The following is a 27,667-nucleotide window of genomic DNA, read 5'->3' on the forward strand; positions in this document are numbered from 1 at the left end:
GAGAGGCAGGCAGAGAGAGGAGGAAGCAGGCTCCCTGCTGAGCAGAGAGCCCGATGTGGGGCTCGATCCCAGGACCCTGAGATCATGACCCGAGCTGAAGGCAGAGGCTTTAACCCATTGAGCCACCCAGGCGCCCTGATCTAAAGGTATTCTTAATAGATAGCTGACCCCATTATCTAATTACCACCAAAGTGATATTTTAGATTCTTATTCCAAATCAAAGTTATAATTTTGGTGAGACCCTCCACTCAACTTTTAACTGCGAGGTAGCTAATGTCCCTGTACAACAGAATAATTCATTTAGTTATTTACATATGTGTTTTGCAACAAGTGATTTTTCTTGGAAGTCACTTCAGGAAGTTATATTACTCAAAGTTAAATATTCTTTGAGTATTTTAATGAGATTAAAAGAAAAAATAGTTGGGGTATCTACGGTTACATCTACATTGCGTATTTTCCAGACTTAAATTATTTTTGGCCTTGTTTAATGTTGTAGAACTGTAGAGCTCTTATGTTGTAGGATTCTGAAGAACTTTGGCCTTACCCATGGTCTCACCTCCAGAAGTGGAATTGGGCACCTCTGTTTTTCCACCTACCATGGCTGACAGTTAAAGCATCTGGTCCTGCTCTCTAGGTAGCACAGAGAGCAGAACCTTTTAAAAGGCCTGCTGTGGTGAATAATATTTATGGAAGCCTGACTCAAAGATATATAGTACAGCTTTACTCCAGGTTGGAGAGTCTAAACTGAGGGGTTCACTCATGGACAAGCTTTAGGTTTCCATGATTCCTTAAAAATAAATGCAAGATATTATGCCAGGGTGTTTTTCTGAAAGGATACATAGCACTTTATCAAGACTCTCAGAGTTGTCCATGATCCAAAATATGTTAAGGACAGTACACTAGAATCACTAAAGTATGTCTTCTATTTAGCTTGACCAGCAGTGAGAGAAACAGTTTGGATGTGTTGGTTGGCATGAGCCTTTAGCTTATGGCGAATTATTTTTGAGTATAACACCTGTGTGAAATTCATCTCTGTGTTCATTCTAAGATGTGTTAAAACTGCTGTTTATCTCATTTGATAGTGTCCACTTTGAGGTCCTTTTGGAAAAATTTCTCTTTGGTAAGTGTGTCAGGAGTATTTACCCTTCTCCTTAACAACCAATTTGTTTTAACCTTGCTTCCTCTGAGAAACTTTTTCCTGCTATTGGTTTCTCCTGCTATTGGTTTTCCTGCTATTGGTTTCTCACTGTAGTTCTGCTTCTCGCGTGTATAATGATCTCAATCCTGGCTTCACCGGTTTTCCACACTTGAATTTGTTTGCCTCATTTAAAAACCATTTTTAACATTTTCCTTTTTGTCTTGGTGCATTGTCAATATTTTTGTAATTCATCTTACATATTATTTGGGACCTGACAAGTTTTATCTCAATAAGAATAATGTATTTATTGATGTGTTATTTTAACCACAGGTGTCTAATACATTGTCATGTATAGCATTAGACACTGGAGTTAAAAAGTCCAATAAGATAGGTCCATACCCCCTTAAAACGTGTTGTCTGGCAGGACAAGAAGAGGTGTAAAATGTTATGCTTGCTTTGCTTCTATTTTGTCCTTGGGTTGTAATAGCGTGAGGTCATTCCAAGGAGAGATGGTCAATTCTGACAACAAAGTCGGAAAAGTCTTGGGATAGGACTGACTGCTGAACTGGGTCCTGGGAGGCAAGTAGGTGTTACCACCAAAGAGTGATGCCTTAGACTTTTCTCTAAATGAAAGTTAGAACTTTTTGGTAAACCCTCCACCCAACTTATAACAGGGATGAGGCTAATATCCCCATTGAGCAGAAGTCATTTAGTTATTTACATATATGTTTTGCAACTCAACTAATTTTTGTTGGAAGGCAAATAAGGGCATGAAGGCCAAGGAAACAGAGCCAGGTCTGGTATGTTTTGGAAACTGCAAATGGTTTGGCATGGCTGGAGTGTAGGGTTATGGTAAACAGCAAGGCCAGCCACGTAGGAAGGGACTGGGTTTTGATGGGCCTTGTAAACCATGCTGAACAATTTGATCTTTATCCTCAAGGCCTTGGGGAGTCAATGAAATATTTTAATCAGGGGATTGAGAGTATCAGATTTGGGCTTTTATAAAATCACTGGGGTGTGTGGGATAGGTTGGAGGGTGTAAGGCTGGGAGCAGGGAGGACAGTTAGGAAATTCTTAAGATAGTCCGATTGAGAAATGTAAGTTTCACACCATTGCCTGGCACACTCTAAAGAATGTATGTGCTAGAGTGGAAGGGTCTCCATTTTGTTAGGAGGAAAAAGGCAATTATTGGAGTAATACTGAAAATACTACCCCATTTATGAAAATGCATACATGGAAAAGGGTTAGATTCTTAGGGACTATTTAAGACAAGGTTCTGAAAAGGATACATACCAAACTACTAACAAGTGGTTACAACTTTGGAGAGAGGAACGGAATTAGGAGAGAAGAGATGAAGGGGGGACAGAAACAAATGAGATAGTAAGCTACAGGTTGCTGTCTCAGGAGGGACAGGCGAACACAACACATCACCACTTGGGAGCAGTGCTCAGGCCTCTGCCTTCCCATTAGAAGGAACCCACTTCTCATTCACCTGTCCCTTGGCTTCTCGCCTCTTCACTCCCACTCAAGGGATGAATGGCCTTGGTTACTCTCCCATCCAAGTACTAACCAGGCCCGACCCTGCTTAGCTTCCGAGATCAGACGAGATCGGGCGCGTTCAGGGTGGTATGGCCATAGAAGGCCTTGGTTACTCTCACTGTAACTGCTTTACTTTGCTAAGGGAAATGATGCTTAATTAGTACTTGAAAGCAGAGCATTATTTCTAACTCACTGTACAGTCTAAGTCAAAGCACACCAGAAATCTATATCTGAACCTATTTTGTGCGATACGTTTTATGTTTCTAAAGTGTGAAAATCATAACCGTTGTTTGGGAAACTCCTATACTGATGGAACAGTGGTTTGGGACATATTACGAAGGGACTGGATCAGAACACACAGGGAGGGGCATGTCACTGCACTGGGTGTGATGTATGAGCAACCGCTCACCAAAGGTCAGCCTTGTTTGGGAGAGGCCAGCCCTGGTGGGGGAAGACGCTGCTGCCTAGGGCTATCACCAGACAGACGCTATCTCCTGAGGACCTAGCAATCTGATTTTTTGGAGGCCTGTATGAGTGAGGGTTTTCCAGGAAAACAGAAGCAATAGGAGATACACACGAGAGAGAGATTTATTCTAAGGAATTGGTTCATGGGATTATGGAAGCTGGCAAGCTGGCAGGCTGGACACCCAGACAAGAGCCAATGTTGTGATTCAATTCCAAAGCCATCTTATAGCAGAATTCCTTCTTACTCAGGGAAGGTCAGTCTTTTGTTCTATTCAGGCCTTCTACTGATTAGATGCCTTCCCCCCACCCCCATTATGGAGGAGGGTAATTTGCTTTACTCAAAGACTAGTGATTTAAATGTAAATCTCACCCAAAAACACCTCTACAGAAACATCCAGAATAATGTTTGACCAAATATCTGCCCAGCCAAAGTGATACATAAAATTAGCAATCACAGGGCCCTTACGGCATAAATTCTAGAGTGGCCTGAGGTATCCAACCCTGTCTTGGATAGGACCAACTTATTCACGTGATGTTCCAAGAACGTGAGTCAGAGTGTTCCTGACAGAGGTCTAGATTGGCCTCCTGTTAATACGGAGAGGGTTAGTTTTGCCTTGGTCCCTAGCTCATCACCGAGGCCCTAAGGAGGCTCCCCCTTATATGACTAGTGCTTGCCATGGAACATGGAGTCTAGCTTCTTTTTTCTCTCTCTCCTCCACTACCCTCCTCCTCCTCCTTTCCTTCTCCCTCTTGTTCATATTCTTTTTCTTCCTTCCCTCCCTCTTCCTCTTTTCCTCCCTGCTTTTTTCCCCCTCTTCCCCCTCCCCTTCTTCTCCCATCTTCAAGAGTTGAGAATAGCATTATGTTAGTTTTATGTGTACAATATAATGATTTGATATATGTATATATTGCAAAATGATTATCACAGTATAGTTAATATCCATCATGTCACATAGTTACAGATTTTTTTCTTGTGATAAGAACTTTTAGGATCTACTCTTTTTAGACACTTTCAAATATACGATACGGTATCATTAATTATAGTTACCATGCTGTACATTATAACCCAGGACTTATCTATCTTATAATTGGAAGTTTGTACCTTTTGACCACCTTGGCCCATTTCGCCCACCTTCCCACCCCTGCCTCTGGCAACCACTAATCTCTTCCCTGTGTCTATGAGCTCATTTGTTTTTTAGATTCCACATACAGTATAGTATGTCTTTGTCTGATGTATTTCATGGAACATAATGCTCTCAGGGTTCATTCATGTTGTCACAAATGGCAAGATTTTGTCCTTTTTTATGGCAGAATAATAATTCATTGTGTGTGGGTGTAGGTGTGCAGATGTCTATCACATTTTCTTAATCCTTTTACCCATCGGGCGCTTAGGTTGTTTCCATGTCTTGGCTATTGTAAATAATGCTGCAATGAACATGGAGATACGGTTACCTTTTTAGATGGTGATTTGTTTTCTTTGGATACATACCCAGACAAGGAATTGCTGGATCATATGGTGTTTTTAGTTTTAATTTTTCAAGGAACCTCCATAGTGTCTTTCATTAGCTTTTCCTGGTTCTTTTTTCCTTTCCCGGACATGTAGGGGTTACTTTGCTTCTTTAGGATTCCTGAAACCCCTAATGGTGATCCTATTGTAGAAGAGAGATTATATTGTTAGAGCAAACAAACAAACAGAGGGTTCCCATCAAGATCACAGTGATACATGGGAAGCTGATTCAGGCTGCTCTCACCTGTGATCGTGGAAGGACCACCGCTATCCCCAGCCTCTGTCTACTACCATCTGCCCCAAGGGCCGCCTTGCTCTTCTCTTTTCATACAACTGAACTGGGCCTCGGAGGCCATTCTTGAAGACTGGTCAGCAGAGGGGAGCGGAGGCTGTAGTCTGATTAGGGAGGACAAGTGCTAGTATTTTTTTTTTTTTTTAAGTACTATTCTGGGCTGTTACAGGGAATGTCTGTTACTTCTATCACAGCATCATCCTCTTTTCTTGTAGAGGAAAATCACCATTGATTAGAAGCATAACTACATGCATTTCTGCTTTAAGTTTTTGAGGCTTATGGGAAGTCCGAGATGATCTCTGTCTCACTCTCTCTCTCCCCATGACACTGCTGGGATAGAGCTGGGGATGTGAGAGAGTGGGAGGAGGTGCTGGGCCAGCAGCAGGGGAGTTCTTCCATGGTCTGCAGGTCTTCCTGGATCCTGGACACTTGGATGAGGGTTGGGTCTCCTTGACTGGTTCTCCTTATCTTTATGACCTCAGGAGCAAAGTGACTCTCCACAGGAAAGCTAAAAGGCCATAACAGAATACCACCAAATACACAGAGATTCATTGTGCCACTTTTGTAGCAAAATGGCACAGCATGACCAACTCTCTTTGGCAGCTTAGTTGCTGTAAAAATAGTAATAATAATAATGTGTTCCACTAAGTTATGAGCCTAGCTTGGCTAGCACAGTGTGGGCAAATAAATTTTTAGTATGGGAACATTTAGAGACTTTATGTCTCTGATAATCAGGTTTTTCTTTGAAGTAAGGGGCAGCATTCTGTCCAGGAGAGAGGTTTGACTGTGGGCTGAGAGCCTTAAAGCATGGTGTAAGTTTATATGGTTGCTGTAGAGAATGGGAGAAGAAGAGACCTGGGATAGGCCCGTGGCTGCTGAACACTTGCCGAAGGCCCACCCACAGCTGGAGACCCCACATTTCTAATATCACCTAATGACACTAATGATTGTTTCATTTCCTGATTGATTTCCATTGTGTATGTTAAGTAGTTTGAGCACAGGAGTGGAGAAGTTAGATGGCTATACTGATCTAAAATTGGGGCTTGCCTTTAGAAGTGCTAGGAAGAAAAAGCAGGGGAATTGAATGATACCTCACTGAATTTAGACTGGTAATGAAGTGAAGCCCAAGAGGCTAAGAACTGGGAGATCAGTGGTGGAGTCTAGGTCAATAAAGTCAATGCGGCTGGGAAACTGGCAGAGGGAAATGAGGCTAAACTGTATTGGAGATGAAGATGAAGCAGCAACCCTCAAATGATTTCATGCCCACGGGAGTGGTAAGTACAGTGTGCTGGTTTGATAAGCTGAGGATCTTTGAAGCTAGGTTGTTGGGGCTTCTGCGTGGATGGTGAGGTCTTTCAGAGAAAAGATGTGGGGTGTCAAATCCCAAGGCTTTCAGTGAGTAACAGTGACCAGTCAATGGATGTCACCAACAAGAGGAAGTGAGGGTTTGAACCTTGAAGGAGGAAAGACTTCATTCAGTATGGTGGCAGGATAGTAAGAGTTGTAGATGCTGGCACATGTATGATGTACATTCAATAACTGTGATTTTAGGCTCCTTTTTTGGGGTCAGAAGTATAACTACTAGAACCTGAGCTCTATTTGCTTTACTACTTGTGTACTTTATGACTTTTTTTTAAATTTACAAACTACAGTAATTAACTCTTTGTCTTTTGATTATAAAGAATAAGGAGAGGTCATGTAAGATTTTCTTTGGGAACATAAGACCAGAAAAAGGCTTCATACTGTAGGAGGGGAAAGTCCTGATCCCAGTTGAAAATGGCTGTTCAGAAGAATTAGCTGGACCCCAGTGTGCTTAGCTTCCAGTGGTGTTGCAATGGCCTGTGGTGACTGGCTAGCCCTTAGGATTTCAGTGTCGCAAGGGAGAAAAGTCTAGATGGCGTAAGAGAACATCTTTGGGTAGGGAGCCTATTTTCTGTTTTTAAGAACATCAGCATTGGAACAGGTGATCTCCAGGGTATGTTTCTGGCTCAAAAGTTCTTTCTGTGAATCTGAAAAAAATGCAAATCAGGAGTTTGATCCCTTGTATTGACCAGCTGAAAGACTGTGGCTAGATTCTGAATAATATCTTCTTATGTGAAAATTACTATTCCCATAGAGGTAGAAATGTACTGTACTTTTGAAATTCTTGGGAAAAACAGATGGTTATAGTAAGAGGTGTGGGTTGAGAAAAATGAGATTTATTTGTGTCTGGTCATGGAACAGGTTAATTGGGAGGGCCAGACTCCTTCCATGCCTGAGATAAGAAATTTCAACTCAGAGCATCTCAAACGGGATCACTTTCTGTGCCTAAAAACTTTATTGCTCCAAAAATAATACTGAGATAAAGGTAGATGCCTTTATAGACGTCTGTTTTGTTTTTTTTTCCTCGTACAACCTCATATATCTTTTGAAAGAAGCAGAAAGAATAAGTCAGGGGAGCAGTCAGAGTAAGAGAGGTAGAAATTGGAAGAGGGAATGGAAGAAAGAAAAAACAAATACAAGCCCCAGATGCCAAAGAAAAGATCTAGGCTGAAGCAGACTTTCATATCTAGAACTCGTGAGTAATGAGTTGTATAGGACTCTTGGTTCACTCTTTAGAGAGTGGTTCTAAGTCTCACAAGGAGAAAGGAGCAAAAGAAAACAAAGCGACGGTTTTTGCAGCACAGGGGAAGGAAATACATTGTGATTTTAGGCTCCTTTTTTTGGGTTGGAAGTATGACTACTAGAGCCTGAACTCTATTTGCTTTTCTACTTGTGTACTTCATGGCTTTTTTTTTTTTTTTAACTTTACAAACTATTGTGATTAACTCTTTGTCTTTTGATTATAAAGAATAAGGAGAGGTCATATAAGATTTTCTTTGGGAACATAAGACCTCTTATTTCTTGGTATTTTCATCAATTCCCCTGCTTTTCTACCACCCCTTTACCGCCGCACAACTAATCACTTGGAACAAAGCACAGTTTTAGCATTATTTCAGCCATCTTCATTCCAGGCAAATGAAATAATGACAGTGACACGCTTCACAGAAACAGTGTGGTTCAGCGTCCAGCAGTAGACGAGGACGGGGACTGCTGATCTTTGGCTTTACGTCACTACCAAAGCAGGACTCTGCTTCCTTATCTCTAATTGAAAAGTTTGGACTAGATGATTTCTATGGACTAAGCTCCAAGGTTTTTTGGCTCAAAATCTGCTGGAGGTTCAAAGAATCAGTTTCTGGGAAGGACTCATAATGTCATAAGAAATAGGCATGTCCAAAGGATAGAAATAGGAGCCCAAAGAGGGCACTTCTTTTTCTGGCCCCAGAGATGGCCCCAGAGATGGCCAGAGTGATCCTGAAGTGATAAACATGTGAGGCCAGACTCCCTGAGCCCAGAGGTGGCTCTAAATGTACCTCTAGGAGCCACTGAAGTTATCAGAGTGGAAGTACAGATGTAAAACGACAAGCAGGAACTGACCTTCTAAATAGGGGCTAAAATGGATTCCTTAGCAAGAATGTGTTGAGCAGCTATTCTTGAAATTAGAGGAAAATTTAAAAATGTGGTCAAGTGATTGTTCTTTCCAGCCCTAGCCCTACCTTCAGTACTTGTCTTTACTCTCACTTCTTTGTTAAGGTCATTCTCATGAATTCATCTTTCACATTTGTGCAGGTAACTGGTGGATCTGTGTTTATGTCTCTGCTCTGCTTTTTTTTTTTTTTTTTTTTTTAAGATTTATTTATTTGAGAGAGCACGCAGTAGGGAGGGGCAGAGGGAGAAGGAGAGAATCCCAAGCAGACTTTGCCCTGAGCGCAGAGCCTGACACAGGGCTCGATCTCATGATCCTGAGATCACAACCTGAACCAAAACCAAGAGTCGGACACTTAACTGACTGCACCACCCAGGAACAGTTGTATGATCTTGGATATGTTGCTTAATTTCTTTAAATACCAATGCACCCATCTGCCTAGTGGGGATCCTTGCTGCTAAGAGGTACTGTGTTAGTACTGTTGTGAATATTAACACCGAATGACACAGGCAGAGTATTCAGTATCATGCTGCCACGTAGGAAGCCCTAATGGAAGTTAGTGGGAACAGGTTATTATTTCTGATTCTCCCTTTTACCAAACCCTTGTCTCTCTTCTACGTCCAGTGCTGCGGTTAGCTACTGCTATCTAACAAACGTCTCAAAACATAATGGCCTAAAAGAATCATTTTGTTATTTCTCATGATTATGTGGATTGACTGTGGTTCAGCTGGGTGGTTTTTCTGCTAGTATAGTTGGGGATTTCTCATGCAACTGGAGTCAAACGGTGGCTGGGTAAGGAATATCTAAAAAGGCTTTACTTACATGTCTGTCACCTTGGCAGGGGTAACTGGAAGCCTGGGGATCTCTTTATGTCTTCATGGGGTCTCTCTATGAGACCATCTTGGGCTTCTTTACAGAGTGGTTGGATGTCATGAGCAAAGTTTCCAAGAGAGCAGGCTCCAGTGTGTAAGTGCTATTTACATCATGTTTGCTAATGTCCCATTGACCAAATTCGGTCAATGTGACCGAATGTGACTAGAGTCAGTATGGGAGAGGCTACACAAGGTATGACTATCAAAAGGTGTGGTTCATTGGAGCCACCAAAATAAATCTACCACATCCAGTTTTAAAATCTCCGCTGTCTGGAAAATATCTTCATTTGGACGTCACTCTGTTAGCTTGAATCTAACTAACCTCACTTCCAATCAAATGAGCAATTCATTGTTTATTTGCCTTTTTTTTTTTTTATGAGCATAGAGCTGCTGCTGGTTCATAAACTGGATATTCTTATTTTGTCAACTTTATTCCCAAGTTATTTCATTTCACTTTTCATTTTTTCAAGTTGAAACCTAAACACAACTTTTCCCTTTCTTTTTTTTTTTAACCAAAATTTCATGAAACCTTGGCATTTATGCCTTTGTTCACCCCCTCATTGCCACTATCACAGTCCTCATCCTTATTATCTTATACATGAACAGCCGCAATAACCTTTCAGTTAGGTTTTCTTTAAGCTCTACTTTTAGTCTGAACTAAAAGTAGTTCAGACTGCTTTTCAAGAACCTGCAGTATGTTTATCGTTCTTGTTGTTTTGTTTTTTTTTTACGATTTTATTTCTTTCTTTCACAGAGAGACAATGAGAGAGGGAACACATCAGGGGGAGGGGCAAAGGAGAGGGAGAAGCAGACTCCCGGCCAAGCAGGGGCCCCAATGCAGGACTTCGTCCCAGGACCCTGGAATCATGACCTGAGCCGAAGGCCGATGCTTAACCGACTGAGCCACCCAGCCACCCCAGTCATTCTTATTGTCTTAACCTAACCTTTTGCTTGTTTCTGAGGCCCTTATTTATCTGACCTTACTCTATTTCTATAACTTCTTTTTTTCTTTTTTACTATTGTATGTCATTCACACTCCAGAATCAGAGAGTGAGGAGGGAAGACACTTAAAGTATGTTTAAATTCACCTACACTATAAATATCTTAGAACACAGAGAGGAATGGAGGGAGCCGATGTGGAGACAGAAAAAAAGTTCTGAAAATAAGAGATAAAGTAGAGGATATTTTATTGTTGCCATTTGTATTTTTGAGTAGGAAAAGGGGGGAATCAAATATTTCAGGGGACTCAAAATTAAATCCCTTTTAGTGGAATTCCTTAATTTAAAAAAACTCGTGGACCATCTTTTGGTCATTGCTCTACTCCTGACTCCGTTGGGTCATATAGCCACAGTCTTTTTTTTTCCCCACAGTCTTTTTTCTTGTTAACAGTTAACAGTGGCAGGGTGTATGTTCTAGTGCCGGGCTTGGTACACAGTAAGTGCTTGATAAATGTTTGTTGGATGCAGAGTGTAAACAAGACAGTTAAATCCAGACATGTCTAAACTAAATAGGCAACCGACAAAGTTAAATAAAAAGGTGAATTTTTCATTTATTAAATGAGGAGAGATGTAGAACCTAGGTTTATGAATTCAGCATGAAATACAGATATCTGTTAAGCTCTCAATACATGTACTCCACAGACACTAAGACCAAAGCTAGGGGGAATGAAGGCTTCAGTAGTTAGACGGCACAGTGAGCATATTTTTCTCTTCGGGGATAGGGCCCTTAAAACAAGTTAGGAATGTGGGAAGAGAAAGCCATTGTATTTGTTTTTTTTTTCTTAGATCTATGAGCCTTTGGATCAGATAACATTTTTAAAATGGGCGTTGATTGAATAGCTTCCTGTTCATTTGAGGAAATAACATTTTTAAAGTGATAAACATAGAAAGACATTAACCCTAAGGAGGTTTAACATATTCAGTTATTCACTGAATTATTTTGATACATTCATTTCCATCCCAGGGCATAGTATTTTTGTGCAACCAGTCAAAGTATTTAACTTCAGTAATCGAGATACTGTGTAAGGATATGGCAAACACTTTTTTATTTTTATTTTTTTAAGATTTACTTATTTATTTATTTATTTATTTATTTATTTTTATTCATTTGACAGACTGAGATCACAAGCAGGCAGAGAGGCAGGCACAGAGAGAAGGAGGCGATGCAGGGTCCCTGCTGAGCAGAGAGCCCGATGCGGGGCTTGATCCCAGGACCCTGGGATCATGACCTGAGCCGAAGGCAGAGGCTTTAACCCACTGAGCCACCCAGGCGCCCCGGATATGGCAAACACTTTTGAAGAATCTTTCCCACTCTTCCACCTTTTAACCATTAATTTCAAATATCCTATTTTAGAGAACTCAACTGCAGAGTAGTCCATGTAACTTTATTAACCCGGACCTCAGTGCAGGGACATTCTTGGGGGTGGAGCCATGATCTTCTTTAACTGTGATCTGTTTTCTTCTAAATTCTCAGCGCTGCTCAAGAAGAGGCCCTGTTTCTTCCTAGAGACTTTCAGGCAAAGGAGCTGTTTCCAGCTTCCTGCTAAATCCACCCAGCTATGTCATGCAGGGGATGCAGGGAAGAATTTTCCTTGGGAGGGCCTCCTCAGAAGTTTTGGAGATGGGCCTTGAGCTCTTGGCTGGAATCAAGGTTTTCCAGAGCAGAGGCTGTAGTACTGCTCGTCACTGATTGGGAGACGTGCTGCCTGGGCTATTTTCATGAGAGTCAAATAAAACTCTCTTGTCTTAAGCCTGCTTTGAAAGGTGTTTTCCTAATGATTTTACCAGTCAAATAGAATGACTGTGTGGGAGAGCGTAGTTGAGTAACTGGAACACTCTGGGCAGCTTCCCTTCTCCACCCTGTGCCCCTACTTGGCTCTCCTCCCCCCCCAAGCTCCTCCTTTCCCAGGCACACACTTGCTACTCTGTTTTCTGTTCTGGAGCTGCCTGAATTGTATGATTTTTATAGATGACTGTGAACTCCTCAGTCCAGAAAGAGGTGCCAGGAACACAAACAGCCCAGCTCACTGGTACTCACCCGGGGGGCAGGGGCGGGGAGTGACCAGCCAAGCTGGTTGTGTTATCTCCATGGGGCACTTAACTCTGAGAGAAACCTCAGGCTTTCTCACATCATCCAAGAAGCATTTCAAAAAGAGAAAGAATCACCAAGAAAAGGCTGTCATCAGGAGGTGCTCCATCTCTTGGGTATGTGGGATTGAGGGCAAAAACACTGGCTTGTGGCAGCTTATATTTTTCCTGTGAATCTTGGATGAGCTGTTTGTGGTTTCTGGGTACTCCAGCCAGGTTAATAGCCTTTGGGAAGAAGGATTTCAAATTGGTGACCCAAGCCAAATCAAGTTACTGTCATAGACCATGTGTGGGGTGGTGGGGGGGAGCGGGGAGAGAGAGAGAAGGGAGATGGGAGGGAGTGAGGGAAGGGAGAAAGAAGGAGATGGGGAGTAGTGGAGATTCAAACTGTGTATTTGGCTGGTACTGAGTAGTGGCTGCCCCACTAGCTGGGGACATGCGTCCTGTAGTCCATGGTCCCTGACCGACCCCATTCCTCCCGACTCCCCTTCATCTCATCACTCAAGCTGTTTCACTGTTCTGTGTTACTTGCATGGTCCCTTGTAGGCCTTTGAGTTGGCTATCCTCCTTTTAGTACAAGTATTTTCATTTTTCATAGTGTTCCTTGAATGCTGAACTTTATTTGTCTGAGACAAACTGAAGAGGTTAAGGACTTTTCAAGAACTGATTTGTATTATAGAACGAAAATTTAGGAACATCAGCAGTTGTTTCCTCAGTGAAAATATTTCTCAGCTGTAGCAGTGGCCGACCTTGACTGAAGGTCTTTCAACTATCTGTTCCATGTTAGGATATTGACTTCCTCCAGGGCCTGTCTGCTACTGGCCTCCACCAACAGAGCAGCTCTTCTAGAGCTTCCGAAGGCCTCTGCTGGAAAAAGTCTTCTCACAAGTAGCACAGACCCCTGCCACAGGGGCCAGTGAGCTTCCTGCTAGCTCGCTAGATGTTGTAGGAGATACAAAAAAGTGTGAAGTGATCACATGTTCTGTATTCACCAGAGCAGTTCTTGGAGTTCTTTTGCTAATGAAAAGTATGAAAATCTGTAGCATTCAGCTTATGTGAGACACAAAAAAATATTTTTGTCTTGTCTTTGTACCTCTTCCCCCACCTAATGTTTTAATATGACCACAAACAAATAGCACAGGACATGAGCATATTTCTTTCTTCTGACCCTGTGTCCTCACCTTTTAGTGGAAGTATTCAGAGGCTGCGAAGAAGAGTATGGAAGAAATGGAGAACCCGTGGTTGCAGAATAGCCCACAGGCCACATAATCAGCCTCTGAATAATTTGATAAGTAGTAAAAGCTAACAACAACAAAAAAGAATTTTCAAATACTGGGGCACCTGGGTGGCTCAGTGGGTAAACCTCTGCCTTCGGCTCAGGTCATGATCCCGCATTAGGCTTTCTGCTCAGCAGGGAGCCTGCTTCTCTCTCTCTCTCTGCCTGCCTCTCTACCTGCTTGTGATTTCTGGCTGTCAAATAAATAAATAAAATCTTAAAAAAAAACAAAACAAAAACAAATACTGATTCTTCTTTGAATCATCTCGTGTATTTTCCCCATGATTATTAGATTAAAATTTAGTATTAAATGAAACTTCACATAAAGTTTTTATGTCGTAAAATGCAGTTGACATTGAACACTGTGGAAGTTAGAGGTGCTGATCCCCCACCTGACAGTCAAAAACCTGCATATAACTTTTAACTGTCTGAAACCTCTTCTGCCCGAAGAGCTTACGGTGAATCAGAAGTGTGACCGATAACATAAACGGTCAATTAACACCCATTTTATATGTTGCATGTTTTTGTATACTTTGTTCTCAAAGTAAGTTAGAGGAAAGAAAATGTTAAGAAAATCATAAGGAAGAGAAAATACATTTCCAGTGCTGTACTGTGAAAACTCTATATAAGAGGAACCACACGGTTCAAACCTGTGCTGTTCAGGAGTCAGCTGTGTCCTGTTTTATTCCACGTGCCCAGATAGGACTGAGCTCATAGTTGACGGTAAGTTGTAGAATGAAAATACCCATGTACCGTGGAGGCCAGTTATTTTGTCTATGAGCTGTACTACCTCTGGGTTCTCAATTTCTTCCATTTCTATTTTACCATAGAAATTGAAGTTATAGTAAAAATAATATCTGGAGGCTTCTATCTTCTTGATATTCTTTGACTTTTATTTTTCCCCTCAAATAATTCTATGTATTTTAAAATACCTGTATCAAATGTTAATTATTAAGCTAGATGAGATTTTTAACTAAGCTGACTTTTTAAAATTAATTTTACTTATTTTGAGGTAATGATAGATTCACATTCAATCGTAAGGAGTGATACAGAGAGATTCTATGTACTCTTCACTCAGTTTTCCCCAATTGTAATGTCTTGTAGTACTGTAGTACGATACCACAACCAGGGTATTGACTTTGACACAGTCGATACAGAACATTCCCACCATTACAAGGATTTCTTGGGTTGCCCTTTTATAACGGCATTCAGTGCCTCAACCCCGCCTCTGGAAACTACCTGTCTGCCCTCCATTTCTACAATTTTGTGGCCAACTTATTTTTTTAGAAACATTTCTCTAGCTGTTTGACTCTAGAGAGAAAAGACCATCGAGCACTTACATAGGGTTGATGACTTCTGTAGGTAGAAGCGTATATTTCTAGATGCGTGCCGTCATGGATGTTTTGCGTTGCTCTGCCAGGAGGCAGTGTGGGCTCCTGAAATCCTGATTACTGAGACCTCAGTACTGCAGCTCTTCTTGCCAGAAAATGCCCCTGCCAATGGTTGACGGAATTTTCCTGCCTGATTATGCTACCTCCACAAAGCCAGCTGAGAATTATCCTTGGTGGCCGAGCAGTTCAGCCCCCTTCCTGATGCCAGGATAGTCAGATACTGTCTGGAGGTGCTGGCAGCTGTGGAAAGGGTGTGGGACGATGTTTTCTCTACCTGTCAACCTGTTGTGACTGTTTACTGAGGAACACTGAGACTGCAGACTCTTTCCTTTTCTCTCCATCTTTGAAGTTACCTGCAGCTCTGCTTCGACCCTGTATTACGCTTGGAACTTCTGGAATGCCTCAGGATGCCAAGTAGTCTTTTCTTTCTTGCTGTCAGTCTGACTCAATTATCTGGTGCCACTACAGAAGTAAAACCAGTTGCTGTTCTTAAACTGGCAGCTGTGTTATTAGAAGAGCCAGGAATCATCTGACATCTCCCACCTTTTGGGCTTGGTGTTACACTTGCTCTTACGTGTAGCTCAGCTAGCCTGACTGCTTCCATTTTAGGTCATGAAATGAAGTATGACATCCAGTTGAGGCGATACTGGAAGAAACTGCTTTTTGTACGTTTTTATGGATTAGAATTGCTTGTGATAGCCCCCTCTTTGGCATAAATCAGCTGTACATTTTAAATTTTTTTATAATTGGGGAAATTAAATAGTATAGTGTAGAAACAAAATAATTATGGAAAGAAATTGGGTATTTTAGACCTAATATATTTCACTTACTTTTATTTAAATGGTTTTAAATGTTTTATCATTATTGACACATAATAAAAACAATTTTTACTTTATGGATATAAGAGTTGATATTTTTGGGCTCATAAAGGCATGTCCTGACTGAGTAGTAATGAAGGAACTCAGAGATTTCTGAGGTTCTTCCTGCCCTTCTTTTCTTCCTTCCTATTTTTCTTTCTTTCCTATAATATTCCATTTAACCTTCTTTGCAAACTGAAGAGTTGCTGAGAATTTTAGTGAACCATCTGTCTGCCGCATGTTCTTATCTATAACTTTTATTTTTATTTTTTTAAAAGATTTTATTTATTTGTCAGCAGAAGCACGGAGATCTGCAGAAGATCAGGCAGAACAGGCAGAGCAGGCAGAGGGAAAAGCAGGCTCCCTGCTGAGCAAGGAGCCAGACGTGGGACTCAATCTCAGGACCCTGGGATCATGATGGGAGCCAAAGGCAGAGGCTTCACCGACTGAGCCACCCAGGCATCCCATTATCTATCAGTTTTAACATTCAGTTGAGTTGTGAAGAAAATGGAGTATGGGTTTTGGGTTCTGGGATGAAAGACAAAAGGAAATAATAAAAAATGAAAGTTTAATGGGAGGGGCTGTGTGGAACTTGTTAGTCGTTTGTGTTCACATCAAAAGGAAGAAATAAAATATAGGTTGCTGATCTTTGTTGATTGTTACCTCAAGTACTCCATGTATATATGGAGATTTCAAGTTTTTCATTTTCATCAAATGAGTTTCCTGTGTTACCTAGGCTCCTTTGTCAGTAATCTACATTAAAAAGTTCTTAGTGCCTGGTCTTCAGCATTAAATTGGATGATTCCAATGTATTTTTAAAAATATTTTTAAAATTTGACAGAACACAAGTAGGCAGAGTGACAGGCAGAGGGAGAGGGAGAAGCAGGCTCCCTGCTGAGCAGAGAGCCAGAAGCAGGACTCCATCTCAGGACATGAGTCAAAGGCAGACACTTAACCAACTGAGCCTCCCAGGCTCCCCAACCAACATATTTTTTTGGCTCAAAAATATATTTCTAGTGGAAAGCTGAAACATGCTATCATTCAGTTTTAAGTGTTAAAGTTTGTTTTGAATGAGTAAGAAATTAAAATATGTTCCGTGTTCTGCAATGAGGATGCTGGGAAATAGGAGTACCTGTCATCTGCAGACCAGTAATACAGTATAAGAGAATCTTAAGCAGGCTTCATGCCCAGCACAGAGCCCAATGCGGGGCTCAATCTGATGACCCTGGGATCATGACCTGAGCCGAAGGCAGAGGCTTGAACCCACTGAGCCACCCAGGTGCCCCCTTTCAGTTGGTTTTTACTCTTCTGGTTTTCTACCACTGACTACTCCCTTGGGGTTTCATTAAATTTATGGACTATTTGGGGGGAGAAGTGACATCTTCATTATAGTGAATCTTCCCATTTATAAGCATTCATACCTCCCCTTTTAAGTCTTTTGAAAATGACTTTTGATAAAGTTTTATAATTTTCTCCATAAAAGTGTCCTAAGGAACCTTTAGTTATTTTCACAAATGGTGTCTTTTAAAGAAATAATTACATGTTCTATCAGTTTGTTGTGAGTTACAGAAACTTAATTGATTTTTATATATTTTATATCAAGCTGTCTTGCTGAACTGTTTCCAATGGTTTACTTGTATTTTATTTTGACACTTAGAACACATTATTTAGAACTAATCTTAGATTTACGGAAGAGTTGCAAAGATTTTTAGAGTTCTCCTATACCCTTCCCTTCACCCAGCTTTCCTTAAGGTTAACTTCTTACATAACTGTGGCACTTTTGTAAAAAAAAAAAAAAAAAAAGATACTGAACATTACTGTTAACTAAACTACAAACTTTATTTGGATTCTACCATTTTTTCCACTAATGTCCTTTTTCTGTTCCAGGATCCAGTCCAGAATATCACATTGCATTTAGTCTTTGATTTTTAATGTAGAAAATTTTATCACCTTCAAAGACTAAAAGTTTTGTCCCTTAGTTTCTGTTTGTGTGTGCGCGTGCACGCATGCATGCTGTAGGTATCATCTTGTACGCTTGGACTGACCACTGTTACCCAGGCTCTACTTACTCTACATACTCTACTGTATGTAGAGTTGGTGCTTCCCAAGATTGTATCCTTTGTCCTTAATCCACACCTACTATACATTGTTCTGGAGGCTCTCATCCATTTTATATCTCCCTGTGTGGATTAGGTGTAGCCTCTGTGCCCCACAGTCACTTGTTTGCTACAATTACCAAATCCTGATTTCTAGTATAGATTTCTTTTTTGATCTCCAGATTCATATGACTGTCTTCAGTATATCTCTATCTGGATTTTCCACAGACTTCCAGTATGTCTTAAGGGAGCACATCTCATTGTCTTCTCTTGTTCCTCCTCTTGCATTTCCCATCTTCATAATCTCCCAGTTATCCAAGATAAAGAAACCTGGCACTCATTCTGAACTCCTCCTTCCTTTTCTTCCTTCCTCTTTTTCCCTTTCCTTCCTTCTCTGCCTTCTCTCACCTCCATTCTTTTCACTCCCTTTATGTCTGCTATTAACTCTATTTCCTTCATTTCTCACATATTTATCAGCTTCTCTCCATTCTATTTCATTAAAAGCGCTCATCATTTCACACTGCCAAACTTCTTAACACATTATTCAGAGATTCTGGCCTCTCCATCCCGTCTTGTCCCGTGGTGCGCTTTTCCACAGCACATACAACATCCTCACTCTCTGTGCTAGCTCTACCTAATCACCTGACATCCCTTGGATATACCGTTTTCTTCTCTTACTTCTTTGGAAGTTGAATATGGATTTTTTTTTTTTTTTTTGGTTCCTGCTCTCTTTTCCTGACTAACTCCTGCTAATTTCCTTGGTCTCCAGTCAGTTGTCACTGTTTCCAGGAAACTTTTAACTTCCTAGCCTGGGTTATAGCTACTTCCGAGAATTCTCAAGGTAGTTTGTCTGTATTTCTCTCCTGGCACTTAAAGTATGGAGCTTGTGGGGTGCCTGGGTGGCTCAGTGGGGTAAGCCTCTGCCTTCGGCTTAGGTCACGATCTCAGGGTCCTGGGATCGAGCCCCGCATCGGGCTCTCTGCTCAGCAGGGAGCCTGCTTCCCTTCCTCTCTCTCTGCCTGCCTCTCTGCCTACTTGTGATCTCTGTCAAATAAATAAAATCTTAAAAAAAAAAAAAAGTATGGAGCTTGTTTGGTTATTTGTCTGTATACCATTGCTTTTCTCCTTGACAATACTATATGTTTGTCAAGGTCAAAGAACAATGTTGTATTTTGCTTTGTGCTTCCTATTGTTTAGCACAGTACCTGGCACATAGCTGTTACTAATAAATGTTTATTGAATGAATGAATAAACATATTCACCATTCTTGGAAACAGACTTGACTGTTTCCAAGAATATCTTTCAACAGAGACAGAACTCTCTAAATGTCAGCTTCCTTATTTATAAATGAGAAGGGTACACTAGAAGATCTCCGAAGTCCTTTTACAGCTCTAACAAATTGGTATTTATGATTTTAAGATTTATCATCCTTGAGGATATTCAAAAGAAAACAATACAAATTTTGGGGGAAATTCCAAAGGAGTTCCAAAATATTTTGAGCAGTGGCAATAACCCTGGAATAATAATTTGTTTTTTTGGTTATATTGCATAGATAAATTGTCAAGTGCTAATAATCCGAGCACTTGGACATTTGAGTGGTTTATTTAGGATAATCAGAGTTCCTTTTCCTTTGCTAACATAGCCAAATCATTTTAGGGAGACTGTAAATTTTCCTTTGCTGAAGATTTTCAAGTGAAAGCGAGATGGCTATTTCTCTTGGACATTGTAGTTGAGATTTAAAATGTAGCTGTATAATGATAGGACTAATTGACCACTAAGGTCTCACCTGGTGATAAGATCCTTCAATTTTGTGGTTTACAGCTTTTGAGTTTTTTGTATTATTTTGTTTTTTGGTATAACAGGAAAGAAAAAAAGAGTTGGATAGCACACTGTTTTTCCAAGTTCATCTTACTGGATTTAATATCAACATTAGAAAGCCACCAAAAGTTTATATTTATCAAAACTGTTGACTTATGTGTATCCAAAAACTTAATATTGTGAGTGGTCTCCAGCTTGCTGAAATGATCTGGGTTAAATCAGTGTCCAAGGCCCAGTTTAAAAAGGTCTTTTAATGTAATGGATTTTGTAAAATAGCATATATTTATCATTGATATAGAAAACCACATAAAACAGGACCCTGGGATCATGCCCTGAACTGAAGGCAGACACTTAATGACTGAGCCACCCAGGTGCTCCCCTTATATATCTTTTAATTCAGAAATGTCCTCTTCCTCTTGGAACTCATGAACTCATGAATGTGATTATTTCCATAGTCGTGTTTAATATGGTACACACTTATATTTTATTCTAGATTATTTTAAAACGCTGACAATGCTAACATTGTTATGTTCCTATAAAAGGAATGAAGAAAAATTCTTCAATGAAGAAAAATTTCAAAATATCTAAAGTTATATGAAAATATTTTTGTTTCATTATTCCATAACTGTTAACTCTTTGGGATAGTTTTCTACTAAACTGTATATAGTCAAGTATATAATTTTTACATAGTAAGTATTCCCTCTGCTGTTGCTTTGGGCTTTTTAAAATTTCTAATTGAAATTAGAGATCTTAATTAGAAATCTTGTAGGGATGCCTGCATGGCTCAGTTGGTTAAGCTGCTGCCTTCTGCTCAGGTCATGATCCCAGGGTCCTGGGATTGAGTCCTGCATTGGGCTCCCTACTCAGCAGGGAGCCTGCTTCTCCCTCAGCCTGCCTCTCTCCCTGCTTGTGCTCTCTCTGTGTTTCTCTCTCTAACAAAAAAAATAAAACCTTAAAAAGAAATCTTTTTGCAGTTGTTACTCTTTTTTTTTTTTTAAAGATTTTATTTATTTATTTGACAGACAGAGATCACAAGTAGGCAGAGAGTCAGGCAGAGAGAGAGGAGGAAGCAGGCTCCCCGCTGAGTAGAGAGCCCGATGTGGGGCTTGATCCCAGGACCCTGAGATCATGACCTGAGCTGAAGACAGAGGCTTTAACCCACTGAGCCACCCAGGCGCCCCTGTAGTTGTTACTCTTAATAATAGAGAACAATCTGGTTACCAGAGGTGAGGTGAGTGGGGGTATGGGTGAAGTAGGTGATGGGGATTAAGGAACACGCTTGTGACGAGCACAGGGTGATGTATGGAACTGCTGAATTATTATACTGTACTCCTGAAACTAATATAACACTATCTTAACTGGAATTAAATATATAACATAAAGTAGTAATATAGCAAAAAAAGATCTTTTTCTAGTTCTCATCATAGAAGCTTTGATTCTCACAATTTTTGCTTTTTAAATATAAATACCTAAAGCTGTAGCTTTCCCTTTAAGCATGTTGAGTTTATATTATCAGGCAATTGGGAAATATTTTCTAATTTCCCTTGTATTTATCTGTGGTTGTGTTTTCTTTACTTTTCTTTTTTTAATGTATTGCTTAATCTCTATTGGGGGATTTTCTAGATAACTTACTGTTACTAATTTCTAATATACTACTTTGTTTGATTTTTAATCCTTTTAAATGTATTGAGACTTGTTTTATGGCCAGTATATAATTTATTCTTGGGAGCATTCCTTAAAAAGAATGTATATTTTGTTTGGGTGTAGTTATCTTTAAGTGTCAGTTTGGTGGGCATATTCACATGTAGAAGAGTGAAGTTGCATTTTCATCCCTCATACAAAAGTTAACTCAAAATGGATCAAAACCTAAATGGATAAGGTAAAATTAAACCTCTGGTAGAAAAGCTTAGTTGTAAATCTTCATTCATGACCTTGGATTATGCAGTGGTTTCTTAGATAGGACAATAAAAGCACAAATAATAACAAAATTGATAAATTGAATTTCATGAAAATTAAAAGTGTTTCTACTTCAAAGGACAACATCAAGAGAGTGGAAATTCAACCCAGAGGATGAGAGAAAATATTTGCAAATTAGGTATCAGATTAAGGATTTGTGTCTAGAGTGATTGTGTCTTAACAACTCAGTGATAAAAAGACAACCTAATTTAAAAATGAGCCAAGGATCTGAATAGATATTTCTCTGAAGAAGATATACAAACAACCAAAGAGTATGTGAAAAGATGCCTATTATCATTACCCATCAGAAAAATGCATTTCAAAACTATGAGGTATCACTTCACACCCAAGTAGGCTGGCTATAATAAAAACAGAAACAGAAACAGAAAAACAGGAAAAAAAACCCTACCAAAAACAAAAAACCCAAAACACAGACTATAACAAATGTGGTCTGGATGTGGAGAAACTAGAACCCTCAATTTCTAGTGGGAATGTAAAATGGTTGTTTTGAAAAGTCCAACAATTCCTAAATGATTAACCATAGTCACCATATGACTTAGTAATTTGACTTTTCAGTGTATATCCAGAAGAAGTGTAAATATGTCTACCCCAAATCTTGCTTCTGTAGCATGTTCATAGCAGTATAATTCATGGTAGCCCAAAATTGAAGACAAAACAAATGTTCATCAACCAACGGAAGTAAATCAAATGTGGTTCATCTATTCAATGGAATGTTATTTGGCAAAAAAAAAAAGGAATTAAGTACTGATAATGGCTACCACATGGATGAACCTTGAAAACCTTATGGTAAGTGAAAGAAGTCAGTCATAAAAGACCATATCTTGCATGATTCCATTTATATGAAATATCCAGAATAGGAAAATCTATAGAGACAGGAAGTAGATTAGTGGTAGCCTAGGCCTGGGGATGGTGGTATCTGGGAACATGGGAGGTGAATACTAAAGGGCATGGGTATGGGATGATGAAAGTGTTCTAAAATTGATTGTAGTAATGGTTGCACAACTCTGACTATACTAAAACATTGAATTTTGTATGTACATTTTAAATGAATTTTATATGCATTATTATATATGCATTATTCTAGTAGAATAATATATGCATTATTATCATATATCATTATTATAGACTGTTAAAAATAAAGGAACCAGGAGCACCAATAGTTCAGGATAAGAGCCTTTGATATTACTTAGTGTTATAGTGACTTTAGAAAAAAACTTGTCAACTGGAGTTAACTGATTTGAACAATTCAACTTCACTAGGCAAATAAGCTTAGGAAAGTTTACAATGCTGGCAATTAAATTTTTTATGCACAGTTTTCAAATGACTATGATGTTAAGAGAAGAATAAAGTCTCAGGTGAATGAAAGCTACATGATGTAAAAAGAAAAAGGTCAACTTGGTAGATAATTTTTTAAAAGATTTTATTTATTTGACAGAGATTTATTTGACAGAGATCACATGTAGGCAAAGAGGCAGTCACAGAGAGAGGGGGAAGCAGGCTTCCCACTGAGCAGAGAGTCCGATGCAGGGCTCAATCCCAAGACCCTGAGACCATGCCCCCAGCCAAAGGCAGAGGCTTAACCCACTGAGCCACCCACATGCCCCAGTTGGTAGATAATGTTATTCATGCATTCCATATTCTTATTGATTTATTTAGTCAATTTTTGCTTTGCACTCAGCAAAGGCCTGGGGGTACTTCAGGAAGATTTCCCAGCCCTTCTGTTTTGTCCCAGCCTTTGATGTGTGGTGGTTGTGTACTAGGTGCAAACTCTGTGAAAGAGAACTCACAGGTGGGTATGGAGTTGTTCTTTGATTATAGCTCCTCAGAACTTTAATTCCTCACATCAACAGCTGTTAAAAGTTAATAAAGTTTCAGCTGGTTTCTCCATACTTCCCTTTTGGCAGGTTTGTTCTTTCTCCTGTCAGATAAAAGCAGTTAGGCATCTCTTTTTTTAGGAAGGGATCATTTGTATGTGAAAAATAGTTCATTTAGGTTACTTTGCATCTCAGCTTTAATGGGTTTTTAAAGAAAATTTATGAGTTTATGGCTTATACAGCTTGTTTTAGGCTGTGGTTATTTTTAAAGTGTATTTTTTTATAATTATATGGCAATGGAAACATTTTTTTGAGCATCTACAGTTAATGTTTATTTTTTAGTGGCTTATTGAGTGATAATCGCCTAGTGTGGAATACCCAAGGAAACTGTGAAAGGTCAAGAGTAAATGAATGACGGCACTTGCTTTAGGTATTGAGTCACTGGTATTGGCCCCACATTAATATACATGATCTCTCTTATGGCCAGTAATACACACTTAATGATGATGGGCTACAGATAAGCTACACTTTATTGATAAAGCGCCAAAAGAAAGTATAGTGATTATGCAATCTTGCTTCATGAGCATTTATGTAGCCTTCTGAGTTCCAAAGAGATACAAATATATTCATAATTAATATGGCTTATCTGGATCATTTTAGAGCTGTATACAAGGTTTGGTCATACTCATTAAGATAATTTTGGTTTTATTTGTTACAAATAAAGCTTATTTTTTACACTCTGTGATGTTAAGAAAAAGACTTTATGCTCTTCTTTGTTTAGTTTTCATGTTTTGATTGTATTTCTTTTACCTTATATTATCTTTTAAGATTTTGTAGAAGAATTTTGCCTGGTAAGTGCAGGCTTACTTAATCTTATGCTCTCTGAAATCTAGGAGTGACTGGTACACAGAGGAGAACATTCAGGCACTGAATGTTCAATAGATTTTTTCTTTAAATGTAAATTCTCAAACGTTCATAAAGTAAGTAGTGCAAATAGAAAAATAAATTCCCATGCTTCTAAAAACTGTTGGCATAGGTTAATCGGGGTCTTTTTTATCCTGACCACTTTATAAAAACAGTTGAGTGTCTGCTAGAATATTTCATTTATTTTTGATTGCTAAAATATTTTAAAGTTAATTCTAGATGTTATGTCTTGTTTTACTTGTAGATTGCTCTGCCTGATACAGAAAAATTTTAAAACATAATTACAGTGACATAATAGTATCTAACAAAGTTAATAATTCCAGAATTTTTCAAGCCTTGTTTTTTCATGTCATGTTCGATTCCATTCCACTCATACCTGGAAATACCTGGGAAAATTAACTTACTTTGTTTCTAATGTTATTTGATTAATATTATAATTTCTAAACATTTGAATATTGACTGCTTCTTTTCTATTGCTTTCAAGAATGCCCTAGCTAGATATGTTCATAGGCCATATAATGGCCTATGAAAAAATTCATTCTGAGACCAGGTAAATTTTATAAACCATGTATACTTGATCCCCTTATGGTGATTTATAAGATATATAATGCAGGTTATAAGTGGCAAAGGTCTGAGTTTGGCAATAAAGAGTTAACTTGGCTTAACCAAGAAGTTCCTAAATTTATTTAGCCCCAGAACCCCTTTTTTTATGTAACCTCTATTAACTAAAATACATTTTGGAGAATATTATTTAGGCAGGACAATGCTCCCTCTGAATAGCAAAACAGAAGCTGTTAAGTTCATTTTTATTTGAATTAGATAATTACCCTTATGGAATAATCATAATCATGTAATATCTGTTTTTTCCCCTATAATATCCTTAATATTGATAACACAGTATAATAGGTCATCCTCTTCAGGATCTTACATTCTGAAAATTTTTAAAAATACTGTAAAAGCAAATCAAGTATGAGCATTTTGTTTTTTTATGAGATAGATATTTGCAAAAAAATATAGGTATACATCCCAACCCATCTGTAAAGAAAGATAAATGCATTGGTATTGTATTAAAGGGGAAGGTAGAAATAATATGTGTAGAAATTCAAGGAAATACAAACCAAAAGATAACAGTGATCAACTAGGTTATGTTTTATTTGTGAAGAATTAGTTAAAAATGTCTTAAAAGGGGCACTGGGGTGACTTATTTGGTTAAGTGTGGAGTCTTGATTTCGGCTCGGGTCTTGAGATCGAGTCTGGGTCAGGCTCAGCACTCAGTGTGGAGTCTGCTTAAGATTCTCTCCCTCTTCCTCTGCCCCTCCCCCCACCCCACCATCTTGCAGGCATGTGCACTCGTTTGCTCTCTCTCTCTCTCAAAAAAACCCCAAAAAACACAAATTTCAAGAAGTTTAAATTTAGGCAGTAGTGTGGAAGTTCTCACAAGTGGTTTACATTTTCATGTACTTTTATTTTTTAAAAAGATTTATTTATTAGAGGAAGAGAAAGCATAAGCAGGGGGACGGACAGAGGGAGGGAGAGAATCCACAAGCAGACTCCCCACTGAGCGCAAAGCCTGAAGCCAGGCTCAATCCTAGGACCCTGACAGTTTGACCTGAAGTGAAACCAAGAGTCAGCGGTTTAACTGAGCCACCCAGGTGCCCCTACATTTTTATGTACTTTAAAATATGTTCACTTTTTAAAAACATGTAAGCAGTTAACAGGGCCAAGTGGAGGCTAACTGCACATCAAAGGAAAACATTCTCCATTCTGCCACTCTTCTCACTGACACTAGAGTGAGAAGGGACTCTAGAGGTACTCATGTTCTAGAGGTTCTGCATCTCACCCTGATATGATCTAACTGACACCCATCCCCGGCCCTCCACCTTGCCAACCCTCCCGAGTGGATTAGCTGGTTGCCCCTGTCTTCATATCATGCAAATGTGCAGACAGGTGTTTTTTCTGTGATGCCACAAAGGTGATTTTTTCCATTACAGTCAAACTGCAACTTCAAGCCGAAGAGAGAGGAGTTGTGTCCATCAAAGGAGTATGTGCAAATCGCTATCTTGCCATGAAGGAAGATGGAAGATTACTGGCTTCTGTAAGTAATACTCTTTTTGTATTTTTTTTTCCTTTGTGAGTTTTGTTGCTGTTAATTTGCTAGTATTGGTATTTATTAAGGATTTTGTAAGTATTATCTAATTTACTCTTCATATTCACCTTATAAAATAGTACCACTCTCTTTATTTCATGGATACAGAAACTGAAGTTCCGAGTGAGTAAGTAACCAGGGAAACACAGCTCACATGTGGTAGAACCTGGATGGCATTTGAGGCAGTCTTGACTCTAGAGCATGAGCTCCAAGTCATTGCATTTCACTGACTTACATGCAAAGCTACTGAACTAGAGTTTTAAAAAAGAATTTTTATATTGTGCAGTTGTTTGAAGATCAGTGGGATGGATATATATACAATTTTGAGTATCAGTTTTTAAGTTTCTTCTTTCAGATTTCACATGCAAAATGTTTGCAGTATAGAATACAAGCTGAGGAAGTGGATTCTTAACCTAGATACTGATAGTGGCACTGCCACATATTAGCTGTGTGTTCTTGAGCATATTATTCTGAGGTAGTTCCCTTACCTATAAAACAGAGATAATATCCATATGGGTTTTTGTGAGGACTGAATTAGATAATTTATATCAAATGCCAAAATCCAGGTCATGCATAATAAGTCCTCAAAAGTTTTACTTCCTCTTCCTTTTCTCCTTTATATATAAGCTCATTCAGGACAAGGACTGCACTTTTTCACTTTTTATCACAGCTAGTCAGGAGTACTAGCTCCTGGCTAGTATTCTTTTCACTATGGCAGCCTCCCTGTCAACCCCACCATTGTCATTAGAACAGGATTACATGCCTGTTGGGCAGACACGATATGTGGGAAATACTGCAGAGAAATAAAGCAGTCTCTCTGGAGGAGTATTGGGACACTTACCTAAAAATGTGTGTGTGTGTGTATGTATACACAAACCACAGCCATGATACCAATACCAGTAGCCAGTTACCATTGGCTATAACTTTCTCCCATTAGAGATCCAATATTAGAGCAGTTGTGGTG

At 39.3% G+C, this 27,667-nt stretch overlaps 1 protein-coding gene across 1 annotated transcript in view; it reads left to right on the forward strand.

Moving 5' to 3' along the window:
* Positions 1–27,667, forward strand: part of FGF2 (fibroblast growth factor 2) — a gene marked incomplete at its 5' end in the record, with an annotated part of 62,126 nt that overhangs the window by 23,239 nt on the left and 11,220 nt on the right. The window contains one exon of the mRNA XM_080830570.1: positions 26,549–26,652. Within this exon, the coding sequence (XP_080686696.1) occupies positions 26,549–26,652 (104 nt within the window). The remainder of the gene's footprint in view (positions 1–26,548; positions 26,653–27,667) is intronic.

Source organism: Martes martes, assembly GCF_963455335.1.
Source record: "Martes martes genome assembly, chromosome: 2".
NCBI classification, from domain to species: Eukaryota; Metazoa; Chordata; class Mammalia; order Carnivora; family Mustelidae; genus Martes; species Martes martes.